This window comes from Chiloscyllium plagiosum, chromosome 12 (assembly GCF_004010195.1).
Source record: "Chiloscyllium plagiosum isolate BGI_BamShark_2017 chromosome 12, ASM401019v2, whole genome shotgun sequence".
NCBI classification, from domain to species: Eukaryota; Metazoa; Chordata; class Chondrichthyes; order Orectolobiformes; family Hemiscylliidae; genus Chiloscyllium; species Chiloscyllium plagiosum.
The window spans coordinates 28868440-28885872 of record NC_057721.1 but is presented as its reverse complement, the minus strand read 5'-3'; the positions used below and the strand labels follow the sequence as shown (position 1 = coordinate 28885872).

General features: G+C 41.4%; 1 protein-coding gene across 2 annotated transcripts in view; it reads left to right on the top strand.

Moving 5' to 3' along the window:
- Positions 1–2867: 2867 nt before the first annotated feature.
- The window catches only part of pdk3a (pyruvate dehydrogenase kinase, isozyme 3a), a 69849-nt gene continuing 55283 nt past the window's right edge, over positions 2868–17433 (top strand). Inside the window, exon 1 of one of the 2 annotated variants that reach the window (XM_043700759.1) lies at positions 2868–3380. In XM_043700759.1, the coding sequence (XP_043556694.1) occupies positions 3275–3380 (106 nt within the window). In that variant the 5' untranslated portion in view covers positions 2868–3274. Of the gene's footprint in view, positions 3381–3503; positions 3586–17433 lie in introns of those variants that run through there. The other variant, XM_043700760.1, reaches the window with a different exon arrangement.

Sequence of the window (17433 nt, the reverse complement as noted above, 5' to 3'; positions counted from 1 at the left end):
GCATGATAAATTTCTTAAGCCACCCGAGAAAGATGAGGCATTGTTGTGCCTTCTTGACTGTTGCATCTACGTGGGAAGTCCAGGGCAGGTTATCACTCACAGCTGGTGGACTGACCTCTTTGGACCCTCCCCTGCCACAAGCAAGATCTCACCTCCAGACCTGATATCTCTCCACACCTCACACCCTACCACTAGGCTGGCCCCACCTCAGGACACAACACCTATCCCCTCCCTGATGCCGCACTGATTCCACTTCTGGATCTGGCACCTCCCTCCTTCCCTTGCTGTTAACCTGACTCATATCTCAACATCTTGGCTGGGTGACAATGGCCCTGCCCATCTGATACAACCTGCACACCCTGCTTTGAACATTCAAAGTGACTGGGATAGAGTACAGATTGATTTCACTTCTCTTATAATGAGCCTTTGCAAAGAAAGTCTGGAAAGTGATGCAGTGGGTTTTTTTGTTGCCGAGATTCATTTGGAACAGCACTTTGAATCAGGTCACTGTTCTCTACGGGAATTCCAAGGATGCACACTGGAATAAACATTGATTGTATCTGCAGGACGACACCAACTCACTGATATACAGTATTTGGTCTGCCCAACCTTTAACCAGCCTTTTCAATGAATAGAGGTGTCTATTATAGAATATCGTTGACATTCGATGGTGTAGAGTACATGCTGATGGAAGCATTAAAGCTTAGGGATGCTACACCCAAAAGTGCAATGGGGAAAGTCCACTGTCAGAGGACTTTCACTGCCGACCACCTTTCTCACTACAATTAGAGTAGCACTTGACATTGAAGGAGAGTAACCTGAGGTGAGGTAGGCCCAGCAGTGAAAGATGGCACCCAGGGATTGAGACTTCATTATTGGTTTGGTCCAGAGCTGGCAGCAGTGAAGGGGTGAAGCGCATCACAACAACATTGATGAGGTTAGTTGCAATGAGAGACTCCGAAATTGGTGGATCCAGTGCAGGTGGTGTTGGTGAACAGCGGTGAGAGATGTTACCTGAGGATTAGCTACTTTGACATTCTGGAGAGGCGCTGGTGGTTCAGTCAGCTCAAAACTTGATGGACTTCTCTTTAAACTAAATCTTTTAATTTTTCTCTTATTCTCAAACTACCAAGTCACCATATTGTGGTGACAGATGAAAGTTTATCACTATATTTTATTGTATTTCTCACTGTAAAATATACCTGACAATAAAAATCATTTGTTCATTCTACCTGCCTCTTTTGGAAAATGAATGCAGAAAAACACCTTTAGCCACAAGTTTAACAGGCAATGATTTGCACCTAATCTCATTGAGCTCCTGAGGGACAGATAAAAGGAAAAGCCTGCTGAATGGTTCCCTAGCTGATGCCTGAAACGTCGACATTCCTGTTCCTCGAATGTTGCCTGACCTCGTGTACTTTACCAGCACCACACTTTTCGACTCTAATCACCAGAACTTTCAAGCAATCACCAAGATGCAACGTGGTGGTGACAAAGGCCACTCTTTCATCCACAACACATTGAGTGGCTGGAAACTGTGGAGAACTCCGTGGCTGTGTGCTGACATGGGATACATATAGTAAATATCAAGAGAGTTGCAATTGTATTGAGGCATTTGAGAAAGTTGCATGGTGCAGAGAGAAAAGTTAGACTTTATTTCACTTTCTGCAATATTTAATTTGAAATACTTTGTAAAGCAGTTTTACACATTTGGTGAATAAAGCTTAATTTTGGAAACAAAATAGCTTCTGTCAGGATGCTTCAGATGTGCTAATGCCTAACGTCTCTAAATACAGGATGTGTGACAAATATGGGGAAACTGCATTCACTCTCTCTCCTCAATGCAAATCAACAAATACAATTTAACCAAGTATGACTTCCTTTTCAGCCTTTGCTGATTATAATCTTCCCAAATATTCTTTTATTCACCAGCACAATCTACATCATAATTTGTGATTTAAGGACTATCAATTTGGTGAAAAATACCCCTTTGATCTACCTGAAACTTGCTGGCCTTCCAGCGCAATGAGTTGGCAATAACCCTGTTGTGGATTAGTGGTGCTGGAAAAGCACAGCAGTTCAGGCAGCATCCGAGGAGCAGTAAAATCGATGTTTCGGGCAAAAGCCCTTCATCAGTGCCAACTGCCACATTCCAAGATCCACGGCTACATGCTGAGGACTACTGCAAGGGCACACGTGGGCAAAAGCCACTAAGGCTCTCCTGCCCGAATACACCTAAGGGATTGCAAACTGAAATTTGCTCGGGTTGTATACTCAAGATGTGTGTATGGTAAATATTAAGTAATTGTAAATGCAGTAACACGCATACCAAGGTGAAAGTGACTCAGAATTTGAATTGCCATGGAAACGAATTTTTACAAATTTTACGAAAAAGTACATTTTGGGGAGGAGGAAAATATACGTGAACAGCCCTAGACGACAGGAAAAGTAATTGACGCCACAGTTTTAGATAGTCAGCCCCGGATGCTCTGAGGAACTCAACTTGCAATGACTGATCTCTGAAAACCTCTAACCATCAGATGCCGGGGGGAGGGGAGGGGAAGGGGCATTGAAGAAACTTCCCTTCGGCTCCCCTCCCGGTCGCCATCCTGACCTGAGAAGGCGACATTTCGCTCATGGGGAGAGCTTCTGGTTCACGTTTCCTGGTCTCACTGACGCCCTTGCCAGGCCCACCCCAGCAACGTGCATTTGTGAACGTTCCCGAAAGGCCAGTCACAGCTCCTCCTCGGCATCTCCGCCCTGGCTGGCAACTTCCCCCCAGCCCACCATAACACCCATTCCCTTCATAAACATACTTCTCACCATAAACGGGAAAAAAATAAAACCATTCGAGTGACGGAGAGCTGGGGAGGGCGGGGGTTGGGGGAGGTGACGATCGATGATATTGCTGAGGCCGGGTGTTTACTGTCCATCAAGCTGTCACGATCCGGCTTTTTCAAACACTAACGGGCGCCGCTCGTGAGCATCCGGAGCTGGGGGAGGGGGCGGGGCTTTGGGAAAAAAAAACGCATCGACAATGCGGACGCGCGAGAGAGGAGTGTGTGACGGGAGGAGGTGATCAGGAAGCGAGGCAGACAGAGAAGGGCCGGCGCGGGGACACACTGCCGGAGGCTCCGGCTGCCTTCAACAGCACTCACTGTCGCGCGCGCGCACACAAACTGCCAATGATCGACTGCCAAAGCATTGTTTGGTTGAAACCAAAATCGCCCCCCATTCTTTAATAAGCAATACGCCTGACGATTCAGGGAGCATCATGCGGCTATTCTGCTTTTTAATGAAAAACCCCATTCCGAAGCAGGTCGAATATTACTCTCGGTTTTCACCTTCTCCTCTGTCCATAAAACAGTTCCTGGATTTTGGTGAGTCAGTTTATGGAGGGATATTGTGAGCGGGGAAGGGGTATTGAATAAGTCCAGAGGTTGTTTTTCCATCATTAATGTGATAGACGAGGCTGTGATGTTTATTGTCCGGGGGCTGATGCTGTTGCTGATCTCGGAATGCAGCTCAGCTATTTGGCACGACTGAAACGTGACCCAACAAGTGCAATGCTCAGAGTTGAAGCAGGTGAATTAAATGTGTTACGTCCGTACGTTTACTGAAAACTTGCAAAGTGATAAAAGTTTCCCTGCACGTTCACAAGGGGAAACAAGCTTGTTTTAAACAAAAGAGAAACGTTGGGAATGGAGATCCAAGGCAGTGACATTAAATAATTCAAAACGTTGCCGACATAAAATATGAGGATTGGGCTCATAGTATGGAATCGTCTCCTTCAATGAATGTCACGAGCCTTTTGAAAGGAAGCTGATTAATTTTGGTGAAACATTTGGCATGTGGAACAGAAACTAGTTTCTTTATACTTTTAAGTCAGTTTCGATCTGAATTTATGGTGCGTTCAGTTCTGGTCTCCCTGCTATAGGAAGGATGTTGTGAAACTTGAAAGGGTGCTTAACAGAGTTACAAGGATGTTGCTAGGGTTGGAGGATTTGAGCTGTTGGGAGAGGCTGGGGCGATTTTACCTGTAGCGTCGAGGCTGCGTGGTTACCTTTATAGAACTTTATAAAATAATGAGGGGCATGGATAGGATGAATAGTCAAGGTTTTTTTTCCTCCAAGGTAATGGAGTCCAATACCAGAAGGCATAGGTTTAAGGTGAAAGGGGAAAGATTTAAGAAGGACTTAAGGGGCAGTTTTCCATGCAGAGGGTAGTGCATGTATGGAATGAATTGCCAGAGTAAATGATAGAGGCTGGTGCATTTACAACATTTAAAATGTATCTGGAAGTGTATCTGAATTGGTAGGGTTTAGAGGCATATGGGCCAAATATTGGCAAATAAAACTAGATTAATTTAAGATATCTGGTTGGCATCAATGAGTCGTACCAAAGGGTCTGTTTCCCTGCTGTACATCTTTATGACTGTATGACGTGTGCTAATTCTTCAGGTGTGTGCCAGGAATCATGATCTTTGAGATAAATTGCACTAAATCCTAAGGCAGCAGCATCTGGACAGATAGTAATTGCTTTATGGATAGTACAAATGCATTACTAACTTATCAATGTTCTCTTAATCTTAAACTGTACTATATAGTTGGTATTGTTTTGGAATAAGTGAGCTTTGATCGATTGTACTCTTGACTAGGAGCAAATCCTGGTCCAGTGACAGATTAAAGGAGAGACTAAAAAAACAGTTTTACAACAGTTGTAGTGATGAGGGATTATACTTGGATGGAAGAAACCAAATTTCTACTTAATGCACAGAAGGATGAGGAGATTTAATAGAGGTATTTAAAGTTATGAAGAGTTGAAGATTATTTCATCAAAACTTTACACTTCTCTCTCTGAATACGTGCTACCAAACCTGTTGAGCATTATCTTTATTTCAGATTTCAACTTTTTCAGATTTTGTGCCCTGATCTTATGCTGTTGCCTGCCCTACTTTATGTAGAAAGATGATGGGGACTAGTCCAGAAGATCTTAACGTGAACCATCTAATTTGTAATAGACAGTAAATTGTTCTCCAGTTTGCATATTGCCATGTTCAGCTTAGAATGAGGTCATACATTTTAATCTGGTTTATCTCCTCCTTTGCAGCAAATGGGCTGACATAAAAGCAGCGGTAGTTAGTTAGACCTGTTAAAGTAGGTTGTCATTATGATGGCTAGGAGCAAGAGTTTAATGTCATGTAAGATGTTGATGCTGTGAACAATCTGCTTCGATCTGAGACTAGCTGAGATGAACTGAAACTGGGGTGAGTGTAGAGGTAGTGGTCAGGGCCAATGATGTGAACTCATTGTTCACTAAAGCCGTAGAGAAATGTCACAACACTGGACATTGAAGTAAAAGGAAGGGATCAAAGGTAGATCCTTGAAACAGTTCAAAGATAATGTTTTGGTTTGGGAACAAACATTGCTGGACTTATAGCTCAAAATGGATGGGTAAAATATGGCAAAATATCTTTCAGCAAGATATGAATAAGGGATACTTATCATCAGCAATATTTAGGTGTTAAACTGTGATAATGACCTAATTACACACAAAAACAAAAGAAAAAAACATTTTTCCCTTTTACCCACTTTGTGGTCACGATTTGAAAAGTTAGAATCTGTACTGTCAAGAAAATGGTAGCAGTGTATTTGAGCTAGACAGTTTTTGAATGTCAGCTGAAAATCACAAATTGAACTCTTGGTGCCCAGGGATGATTTGGTAACTTGGCAGGAACCATATACACTGTATAGGGTCGAGAGTGTGGTGCTGGAAAAGTATGGCCAATCAGGCAACATCAGAGGAGCAGGAGAATTGATGTTTCGAGCATAAGCTCTTCATCAGGAACCCATTTTTATATATGTTTGTTTATAAAATGATTAGACTAAACAATGGAAGCCAAAATGTGTGAAATTTGGAATGTAAGTGTACAGATCAATGTCATCTGCATGCAGAGAATTTAACTTGTTCCTTGGATTTGCTCACCAGTTAACCTGTTCCTCAGTTGTTAATTGAGGATGAGTTATTGGCAAGGTCTCCAAGTGAAAGCTCAACAATTTCTTTGGTGCCATTAGATCTTTTATAGCCACCCAAGAAGCAAACAGCAGACTCTGACAATACAGCACTCCTTCAGTACTGAACAGCTGTGTCAGATCAGATTATACACAAATTGTACTGTGGGCATTGAACCCGTGACCTTCTGTCCCAAAGTCAAGAGTGTTAGCATGATACTTTTTTTGTGTGACATTGCAATTGTTGCATATAGGGAAGCAAGCCAGTTTTTGTTTTCTTACATAACCATGTGTTCTGTGATAATTTGTGGATGTTTGAGAATAAATTACATAAGCAAATACATGGGAACACTGCAACCCACAAGTTCCCCTCCAAGCCACTTATCATCCAGCCTTAGAAATATATCACTGTTCCCTTAATGTTGTCCTGGAAATACTTCCCTAATGGCACTGTGGGTCTACCCGCAGCTCATGGACTGTAGCAACTCAAGAAGGCAGCTCACCATTACCTTCGCAAGGACAACTGAACACAGAACAGTACCACAGTACAGGCTCTTTGGCCCTCGATGTTGTGCCAACCTTTTATCCTATTCTAAGATTAAAGTAACCAACATACCCTTCATTTCACTGTCATCCATGTGCCGATCCAAGAGTAGCTTAAATGTCCCAAACGTATTTGACTCTCCTATCACTGCTGACAGTACATTCCATGCACCCACCACTCTGTGTAAAGAACCTACTTCTGACATCTCCCATAGGTCTTCCTCCAATCACCTTAAATTATGCCCCCTCATTTTCCACCCTTGGAAAATGTCTCAGGCTAACCACTCTATGCCTCTCATCATCTTGTACATCTCTATCAAGTTACTTTTCAGCCTTCTTCATTCCATTGAGAAAAGCCCTAGCTCCCTCGACCTTTCTTCATAAAGGTACATCTGCCCTACCCCTCCTAAAGCTTCCACATCCTTCCCATAATGAGGCAACCAGAACTGAACATAATATTCCAAGTGTCGTCTAACAACGGCTTTATAGATCTGCAGCATAATTTTGAGGCTCTTAAACTACATTCCCCAGCTAATGAAAGCCAACACACCATACGCCGCTTTAACAACCCTATCAATTTGGGTGGCAACTTTGAGAGATCCATGGGTGTGGACCCCAACATTCCTCTGTTCCTCCACTCTGCCAAGACTCTTGACTTTACCCTGTAATCTGCATTCAAATTGGACCTTCCAAAATGAATCACTTGACACTTTTCCAGGTTGAACTCCATCTACCACTCCTCAGCCTAGCTCTGCATCCTGTCAATGTCCTGTTACAACCTCCAACAGCCCTCCCCAATATCCACAACTCCACCAACTTTCGTGCCATCGGCAAACATACTAACCTACCCTTCCACTTTCTCATCCAAGTTATTTATAAAAATCACAAAGAGCAGAGCTCCCTGAACAGATCCCTGCAGAATACCACTGGTCACCAAGCCCCAGACTGAATACTTTCCATCTACTACCACCCTCTGTCTTCTATGGGCCAGCCAATTCTGTATCCAGACAGCCAAATTTCCCTGTATCCTATGCCTCCTTACTTTCTGAATGAGCCTACCATGGGGAACTTTATCAAACGCCTTGCTAAAATCCATATACCCCACATCCACTGCTCTATCTTTTTCAATGTGTTTTGTTACATCCTCAAAGAATTCAGTAAGGGTTGTGAGGCATGACCTGCCCCTCACAAATCTCTAATCAAGCTATGCTGAAGATCGGCAATAACTGCTGGCCCAGCCAGCAACACCCACGTCCCATGAATTAATTTTTTATTTTAAAGTGACAGATTTGTAAGTTAATCTTCTGTTTCAATTGCGGTTTATTTAAAATTCTACATTTTGAATGTAGTAATTCACAGCTATTCCAGAACATTCTACCTAACATTTGAAGTAGAGTATCAGAATTTATGGTTGTTAATACTTAATATAAAGGAAGGTGTTACAAAATCAAAGATGCCAAAAAACATCCAATGCATTCCGAAATGGCAAATAAATTTTAATATCAATAACCATGGTAATGATTTTGGTAGGAGATACAAAGAAACCATCTATTTCGTGGAAAGTTAGTCTAAATTGATGAGATCTAGGAAAGCATATCCATAACTGATTAGAAGTATCAACACTGGTGAACAAAGGAATAAATAATGCAATAAAAGTTGCGTTTTAGAATTGATTTAAAAATAGGATTTAAAAGCAGGGAATAAATTAATATACACTCAGATTTGGCCATATTTAAAGTACAGGCTGCGTTTTATGTATGTATTTTAAGTAGAATGTAGGTGCATTGGAGGAAATGCAGGACAGATTTATAAGTAGGACACCAGAATTGAAAGTGTCCATCTGTCAAGAAAGACTGATCAAACTGGTACTCTTTTTTTATATTATTTCTGGAATTGGGAAGACTGGGAGTTGTTTAAAATGAAGGGGCATTTTCATTATTACATGACATTTACAAAACAAAATTGATCATTCGTTCTGACTGGTCAATGCATTGTTTATACTCCATTGAGTCATAGAGATGTACAGCATGGAAACAGACCCTTCAGTCCAACCCGTCCATGCTGACCAAATATCCCAACCCAATCTAGTCCCACCTGCCAGCACCCAGCCCATATCCCTCCAAACCCTTCCTATTCATATACCCATCCAAATGCCTCTTAAATGTTGCAATTGTATCAGGATGCTCCAGGGAAAACAGTCCCAGCCTCTCCGTTTAGCTCAACGCCTCCAACCCTGGCAACATCCTTGTAAATCTTTTCTGAACCCTTTCAAGTTTCACAACATCTTTCCGATAGGAAGGAGACCAGAATTGCATGCAATATTCCAACAGTGGCCTAACCAATGTCCTGTACAGCCGCAACATGACCTCCCAACACCTGTACTCAGTACTCTAACCAATAAAGGAAAGCATACCAAACGTCGTCTTCACTATCTTATCTACCTGCGACTCCACTCTCAAGGAGCTATGAACCTGCACTCCAAGGTCTCTTTGTTTAGCAACACTTCCTAGGACCTTACCATTAAGTGTATACGTCCTGCTAAAATTTGCTTTCCCAAAATGCAGCACCTCGCATTTATCTGAATTAAACTCCATCTGCCACTTCTCAGCCCATTGGCCCATCTGGTCCAGATCTTGTTGTAATCTGAGGTAACCCTCTTCGCTGTCCACTACGCCTCCAATTCTGGTGTTATCTGCAAACTTATTAATTCTACCTCTTATGCTCTCATCCAAATCATTTATGTATATCTGAATGTTAGGTTTTCTGTCTAATAACTTGAAAGCCTTCTGTTACAGCAGTGATGTAGAAGAGAGATTTCTAATTAGAGAGGAATCTTAACTTAGGGAATATGTAAATAAGGTAGCCTTTTAAACAAAAATTACCAAACTCAGAGTTTTATTTACTTGTAATGTGGGGAAAATTGGAATTTGCGGCAAGTATATATTCTGTCCAATAATCATTGTATGTGTAAGGGGAAGCTAGGTAAGTATGAAAAAGAAATAAATAGATGGAAAGCTCAATCAAGTGGAATACATTGAGGTAGTTGACGGGTCATATGGAGCATTCAAATGGAATAGATCTGAATGGTTTGTTTCAGTATTAGAAAATATTGTATAATTCCCAAATAGTGTAACATATACAATTTAATGCTTTGGTGATGCAGGTGTTGGACTGGGGTGTACAAAGTTAAAAATCACACAACACCAGGTTATAGTCCAACAGGTTTAATTGGAAGCTCACTAGCTTTCGGAGCGACGCTCCTTCATCAGGTGAAAGCTCTGAAAGCTAGTGTGCTTCCAATTAAACCTGTTGGACTATAACCTGGTGTTGTGTGATTTTTTTTTAACAATTTAATGCAGTAGTTTAGGACATATTGGTGTGCAAAAATTCCTAAACTACTGCATTGATTTGTGTTACACTATTCTGTGTGAATATTTTAATTGCCTTTTTTTTTACAGTAAACTGGTGAAGTGCATTTGATATTGTATCATTCCACTGATGGGAAGGGAAAAGTCTAGAGGAGCATTTTAGCCAGTTTTTTTTGTGGAAAGAAAAAGGAGAAACTATTGGTTCACAGTCCATTGTCATCATTTATAGTGAAGCATGGTGAGAAACTAAGATTTTCATGTACATAGTGAACTAAACAAGTAGCCCTTTTAAATATGGATAAGAGGAGCTGACTGGCCTATTAGTTTTATTGCTGGGCTTTTAACCTCGTGCCCCAGGTAATGTTTTGGGTTCAAATTTTGCAACAGCTGGTGATGGAGTTTGAAGTCAACAAAAATCTAATTAATGACCACGAGTCCATTGCCAATTGTCGGCAAATGCTGTCTGGTTCACTACTGACTTTTAGGGAAGAAAGCTACCATCCTTACCTTGTCTGGCCTGTATGTGACTCCAGACCCACAGCAATGTGTTGATTCCTAACTGCCTGATGGGCAATAAATGCTGGCCTATCCAGCAATGCCCATAATCTCGTGAATGAAATGAAAAAAAAATTCCAACTTGGGTTTTTAGATTATTGAAGGTCAGAAACAAACCTAATTCTTGGAATCTAGTACTCTTTTCTGTCAAAAAAAAAGTCTCTCGGCAAGGTGAGAAGATATTTACTCTGTGACAAATGATTTTCCTTATAAAGAAACATTCTTGCCTCCTCCCACAACTCCTCATCATCCCTCAGGCTGGAGGGAAGGACGGAAGTCAAGTGTTCCAAATCATGTTTGTTGCTTTCTGGCCTCTTGCCTGATCCATTAATAGCCTATGATAGTATTTTGAATTGGCAGACTAGCAGTCAAAAATTGATGACAGGCACGTAGATTGAATTATTTCAGAATTCTTAACTGTTCAGAAAGTTTGGGCGATAAATATCAAATTACTATCTGCAAATACAGAATTAAGTTGAATTGAATCGACCTTTAGCTCTACTTTTATAGTAAACGAATCCTTTTGTATGTGTGTTCTGATCACGAACTGCTCACCACAAAACTCATGTTTATTATTCAATTAAATTAATGGATGGTTGTTTTCCAAAAATACAATATTCAATTTAAAATGTATTAATGTATCGAAACATCAACATCAGGGTGCTGTGATGAGAGTTTGTACACATAGTTAACTGTGTGTGTTGTGGTTAAAGTCTCATGGAAAGTCAACCTCTTTTATCCCATGGGATTTAACCAATATGAGCAATTTATTTTTTCATGGAATGTATTTTTGCAATCTCTCTTTTTAATAGTATCAATTCTGTTGCCAAGTGCTTCTGAAGAAAAAATACTATAGATCTGAAATGTAAACTGTTTTCTCTCTCTGTAAGGATGCTTTTTTCATGTGCTGACTTTTACTTCTGCACTTTTTTCTCTTTATACCTCACCTAGCTCACTTGCATCTTTTAATATCTGTCCTAATCCATTGTTGTTTTTTGGTTCTTTACTGAGTTTTTTTTAAAAACTACAAATCTGAAGTCTTATTGCATTGTTGTCACTTCACTAATACTGAGGTGTTCAGACCAGTATATTAGTTTTAAAATGGTTATGGAATAGAATAGGTCTGGTCCACAAGTAAAAGTTCTTTGGAATGAGGCCAATTTTGATGGTATTAAACAAGAATTTTCAAAAGTTGATTGGAAGAGGCTATTTGCAAGTAAATGAATGTCTAGAAAGTGGGAAGATTTCAAAAGGAAGATCACAAAAGTTCAGGGCCAGCATATTCCTGTTAGTGTGAAGGACAAGGCTGGCAGGAGCAGGGAGCACTGGATGACTGGAGATATTGAGATTCTTGTCAAGAAAAAGGAGTTATACATGAGAAATAGACAGCTGAGATCAAGTGAATCCCTTAAGGAGTATAGGATTACACTTAAGAGGAAACTGGAAAGGCAAAATGAGACATGAGATTGCTTTGGCAGATAGGGTAAAGAGAATCCCTATCTACAAGCGTATTACAGGCAAAAGAGAAACTAGAGAGAGAATATGGCCCCTTAAGGATCATTGAGGCTGTGTAGTGTGGAACCGCAGGAGATGGGTGAGATCCTAAATGAATATTTCTGGTCAGTATTTACTCTGGAGAAAGACGTGGAAGCTAGGAAATAGGAGAAGTGAAGAGTCCACATTATAGAAGAGGAGGTGCTGGAGGTCTTAAAACGAGTAAAGGTTGATAAATACTCAGGATCTGATCAAGTGTAACACAGGACATTGTGGAAAGCTAGGAAAGACATTGCAGGGCCCCTAATGGAGATATTTCTATAATCAACAGCCAGGAGTGATGTGCCAGAACAGTGGAGCGTGGCTAATGTTGTGCCATTATTTAAGAGGCTGCAATGAAAAGCAAGGGAACTACCGATCAGTGAGCCTAATATCAGTAAGTTGGTGCAGGGTATTCTGAGAGACAGGATAGGGCTGATTAGGAATAGTCAGCATAGCTTTGTGTCTGGGAAATTGTGTCTCACAGATTTGATTGAGCTTTTTGAAGAGGTGATCAAGACGATAGATGAAGGCAGAACAATAGATGTCTGCACGGACTTTAACCAAGCCTTCAACAAGGTTCCGCATCATAGGCTCTTAGTAAGGTTAAATCATATGGAATCAAGGGAGATCTAGCCAATCGGATAGAAAATTGGCTTGACGTGAGGAGACAAGGTGGCGATAAAGGGTTGTTTTTTAGACTGGAGGCCTATGACCGGCAGTGTGCTGCAAGGATTGGTGTTGGGTCCATTGTTGTTCATCATTTATATATAAACAATCCGCTCGAGAACAGAGGAGGAATGGTTAGTAGGTTTGTGGATGACACCAAAATTGGTGGTATTGTGGACAGTGAAAAAGGTTATCTAAGAGTACAACGGGACCTTGATCAACTGTGCCAGTGGGCTGAGGAATGGCAGATGGAGTTTAATTCGTATAAATGCAAAATGTTCCATTTTGGTAAGACAAGCCAGAGCTGGACTTGTTCAGTTCATGGTAGGACCGTGGGGAATGTTGCCAAACAGGGAGACCTAGGGTGCAGGTACATAGTTCCTTGAAAGTGGCATAACAGACAGACAGCAGGTGGTGCAGGCATTTGGCATCAGTCAGAGATTGAGTATAGGAGTTGAGACGTTATGTTACAGCTGTGCAAGACATTGGCAAGGCCACATTTGGAATACTGCTATTGTAAGGCTGTTATTAAACTGGAAAGGGTGCAAAAAAGATTTGCAAGGATGTCACTGGGACCAGAAGGTTTCAGTTATAAGGAGAAGCTGGGACTTTTATCCCTGGAGCGTAGGAGGCTGAGGGGTGAACTTACAGAAATTTATAAACTTATGAGGGGTATAGATAAAGTGAATAGACAAGGTCTTTTCAACAGGATAGGGAAGTCAAAAACTATCATTCAAGATAGCAAGTTGGTGGCGGCAGAGTTCCAGCGTTCCGGCTACTGAGCCCGAGGCTTGTGCACTTTCGTCTGCTTTGCTTTTTCTCATTTTTCTGATTTTTCTTTTTACTTTTTTTTTCTATTTTCTTGAATGTCTTTTCTCTTGCCTTTTTGCCTTGGTTACAGCAGCATCAGTGAGAATGGGCCCTGTGTGGAATGGTGGATGAAAATGACGGTCTGGGCACAGGAAGTGGTAAGGCCAAGTAAGTTTTGAAAGAGGAAGTGTCTGGTGCTAGCAATGCCAGGATGAGGCGGACACGGCTCCATCCAGCCCAAGGTCTTCCGACGAGAAAGGAGCAGGTCCCGGGTTTAATCCTGTAGTCCAGATTCGCAGGCTGAGCCGAGGCTCCAGGTGCATGGCTAGGCTTGGGAGCCTGATGGTGATGTAGCGATGGCGGTAAATTTGGTTACAATACAGAACTCTGTGGCACCAGCATCAGTGCGGTTGGCCCAGTGTCAACTCATGGCAGCAGAGCGCGATGGTGCCAGCAAGTGGCAACTCTTTGTTCCAGTGGCAGCAGCGCAGTGAAATACAATTACAGCAGTGTCATTGGTTTAGCAGCAGGAACTCGAGACACTGGGGAGGAGGAACCCTGATCCAGGCCCATGGCTGAGCTAGAAGTAGGAATTGTTCCAAAGACCACCTAACTTTATTGAGATAAGAATATAAGGTGAACTTTATTGTTTTATTTTTCTGGCTATATATTCTGTGTTTTAAGTTGGTGCCGTGGATTGGCAACAATGAACAACACTTTTCACTGTAGTTGTAATAAATAAATCAAATCAAATAATCTAGAGGGCATAGGTTTAAGGTGAGAGGAGAAAGTTATAAAAGGGATCTGAGGATAATGCATAGATAGAACAAGCTGCCAGAAGAAATGATAGCAGTGGGTACGCTTACAACACTTAAAAGAAATTTAGACCAGTACATGGCTAAGAAAGGTTTAGAGGGATATGAGCCAAATGCAGGCTTAGTAAGAAGCTAATAAAAATCTCAAGAAATAATGCAGCTACTCATGCTTCTAATTTGATGGCAAATCTTTACTTAATTTATATCCTGTAATTTGAAGGCCTGTATTAACACCTATTATCACAAGCTCTTTTTTTACCCTTGACCCGGAATCTTTTCATGGCATGCATCAATGCCATTCTTCTTGCTGCAAAATTGGGTTCAATAAAATTGTCCAACTTACACACCAGAATGTCCAGAAAATGGAAATTGAGATGAATAATTGCTACTTGAATGGTGTTAGTTGAGGGAAGACTGTTGAATTTGAACCTCCCGCTTTAAGTAGTATAAAGTGACCTCTCGTGTCTGATTTAAGAGATCATCAATCGTGCAGCGCTTCCTCAGTATCTTGTTGAGGTGTTACCCTAAGTTATGTGGTCAAACGCTGGAAGAGATTTTGAACCCAAAATCTATTAATTATGGAGCAGAATTTCTGTAAACTGAATCAAGCTAATCCATATGGTTACAATACTCTGTAGTTAATATTTGTGTACAAAGCTAGATTTTTGTTTTGCTGACTTGATTCAGAAGATATAGTATTGTATAACAGTGACAAGAACTTGAGAGAATAATTCTGATTCTTAACAAGAGATTAAATGTATTTGAAATGGTGAGGAAGGCCATACCAATGGCACAGAATCCAACATCGTATCTGTTTCTGATTAAAGACTAACTCAACTGGCTCAAGCTCACAAAACTCTTCGAGTTGATTCCACAATTGGACAGTATTTGCTAGGTAATCCTGATTAAGCTAAATATTACAAAGACAGCAGTTTAAGATTCGATGTGGCTCACATTTGCCACTCTTGTACATGAAATGACTCCACAGAGGCCAGTATTCTGTCACCAAGTTACCCTGTATTTACACATGGAGAGTCCTTGCCACTGATACAACTCCTTCAGAGCCAGCTCTGTGTGAACAGGTTGTCTGAAACTTATTTTCTTTAAGAGTAAACAAGAGGTCAGACACTCCTATCCCCCCCTCCCCACTACCGTCTACCAGCAGTACAACACTTTTTTTAGTGAACAGGCTGTCCAACACTCCTATTCCTCTTTTTAAAATTTTTTTCTTTACTCCCACACTACCGCCTAATTGCGGTAGTGCTTAAAAACTTATTTTCTTTTTTTCTTCCTTTTTTTTCATCTTTTTTTCTGAAGTGCAACCAAAAGCAGAGGAGGAGGTTTTTAAGAAGGGAGTGCAAATCAAAAAGGGAGTGCAAATGCCCACATCCAATATATACATGGTCCATGGACTCCACAGCGCCACAGAACAAGCAGTTGGACACTCCTGGTTTTTTTCTTCTCTTTATTTACCCCCCACACTACCACCTAATTGCAGTAGTGCTTAAAAACTTCTTTTCTTTTTTTCTTTTTTAACCCCCACCCTACCACCTAACTGCGGTAGTGCTTATTTTTACCCCAGCACCCATGTGTGTGTGCAGGTGTGAGACACAAGGTGCACGAATCTTTATTCAATTTCCACCACCAGGAAGAAAGGAAACACCCGAGTGGCCAGTGACAAGCAGTGCCCTTCACATCAAAGGGCAATGCTGTGTGATCAAACAGTGAAGGGGAGGGCATGGATTAAATGAAAATAGAGTTGGAGGTGGAAATAATAAAACTTCTTTTCTTATCTGTCAGCCAGGGATCCCTGATTGGGCCTATTAATTTGGTCCAATCAGGGAACTCATTCTCAGTGAGGTCCACCTGGCTAACCTTGTTGCAATTACTACATTACATAGTGGAAGCTACATATTAATGCAATATTTGACTTAGTATTATTCATAGTATTATCATTGTACTTACTATACTATGAAAAGTTTTCTTTTGCAAGCACTATAGGCAGATCATAGCAAACAATGGCATACAGATCATGAGGGAGGCACAAGATTAAGACCGCATAGGAGGTGCACAAAAGCAAGGTCAACATTAGATTTGAAATTAGAGAGGTCCGTTCAGCAGTCTAATAAAAGAAGGGAAGAAGCTATTCTTGAACCTGTTGATGTGTATGTGTTCAAGCTTCTATCTCATCTGCCTGATGGAAAAGAGTATTACCGAATTGGGAGGTGTCTTTGGCAGTTTTTCTGTGGCAACGAGAAGTATAGATGGTGTCCGCGGATGGACATTTGGCTTCCACAATGGATTGGGCTGTGCACACAACTTTTTGTAGCTTCTTATGGTCTTGGGCTGAGCAGTTGCCATACCAAGCCGTTATGCACCTGGATGGGATGCTTTTGCGGTGCATCTATAAAAGTTAGTGACAATATATTGCAGGCCGAGCATACACATTATGTGTCTGTTTGAACTGCTCAAAAGAGATGACAGCCATTCAGAGGAATAAACCAATCAGAGTCAAGCTGCCTGTTTTAAATTTAGCTTAACAATTAACTACCAGTCATCATCTAACTGGTGCATTTTCCATGCATTACCTCAACCAAGTACAGTCTGACCAGTAGCCAATCATCGTCCTTGTCTAATTGGCATTCCTGATGGTAGTAAGATGAAAATCTCTCAATGTTGTTGTGGTTCTGTTCGCCGAGCTGGAAGTTTTTGTTGCAAACGTTTCGTCCCCTGGCGAGGCGACATCATCAGTGCTTGGGAGCCTCCTGCGAAGCGCTTCTTTGATGTTTCCTCCAGTGTTTATAGTGGTCTGTCCCTGCCGCTTCCGGTTGTCAGTTTCAGCTGTCCGCTGTAGTGGTTGGTATATTGGGTCCAGGTCGATGTGTTTGTTGATGGAGTTTGTGGATGAATGCCATGCCTCTAGGAATTCCCTGGCTGTTCTCTGTCTGGCTTGCCCTATGATAGTAGTGTTGTCCCAGTCGAATTCATGTTGCTTGTTGTCTGCGTGTGTGGCTACTAAGGATAGCTGCTCGTGTCGTTTCGTGGCTAGTTGGTGTTCATGTATGCGGATTGTTAGCTGTCTTCCTGTCTGACTGCCAGACTACTGCGACCCCTAGGACTCATAACGAC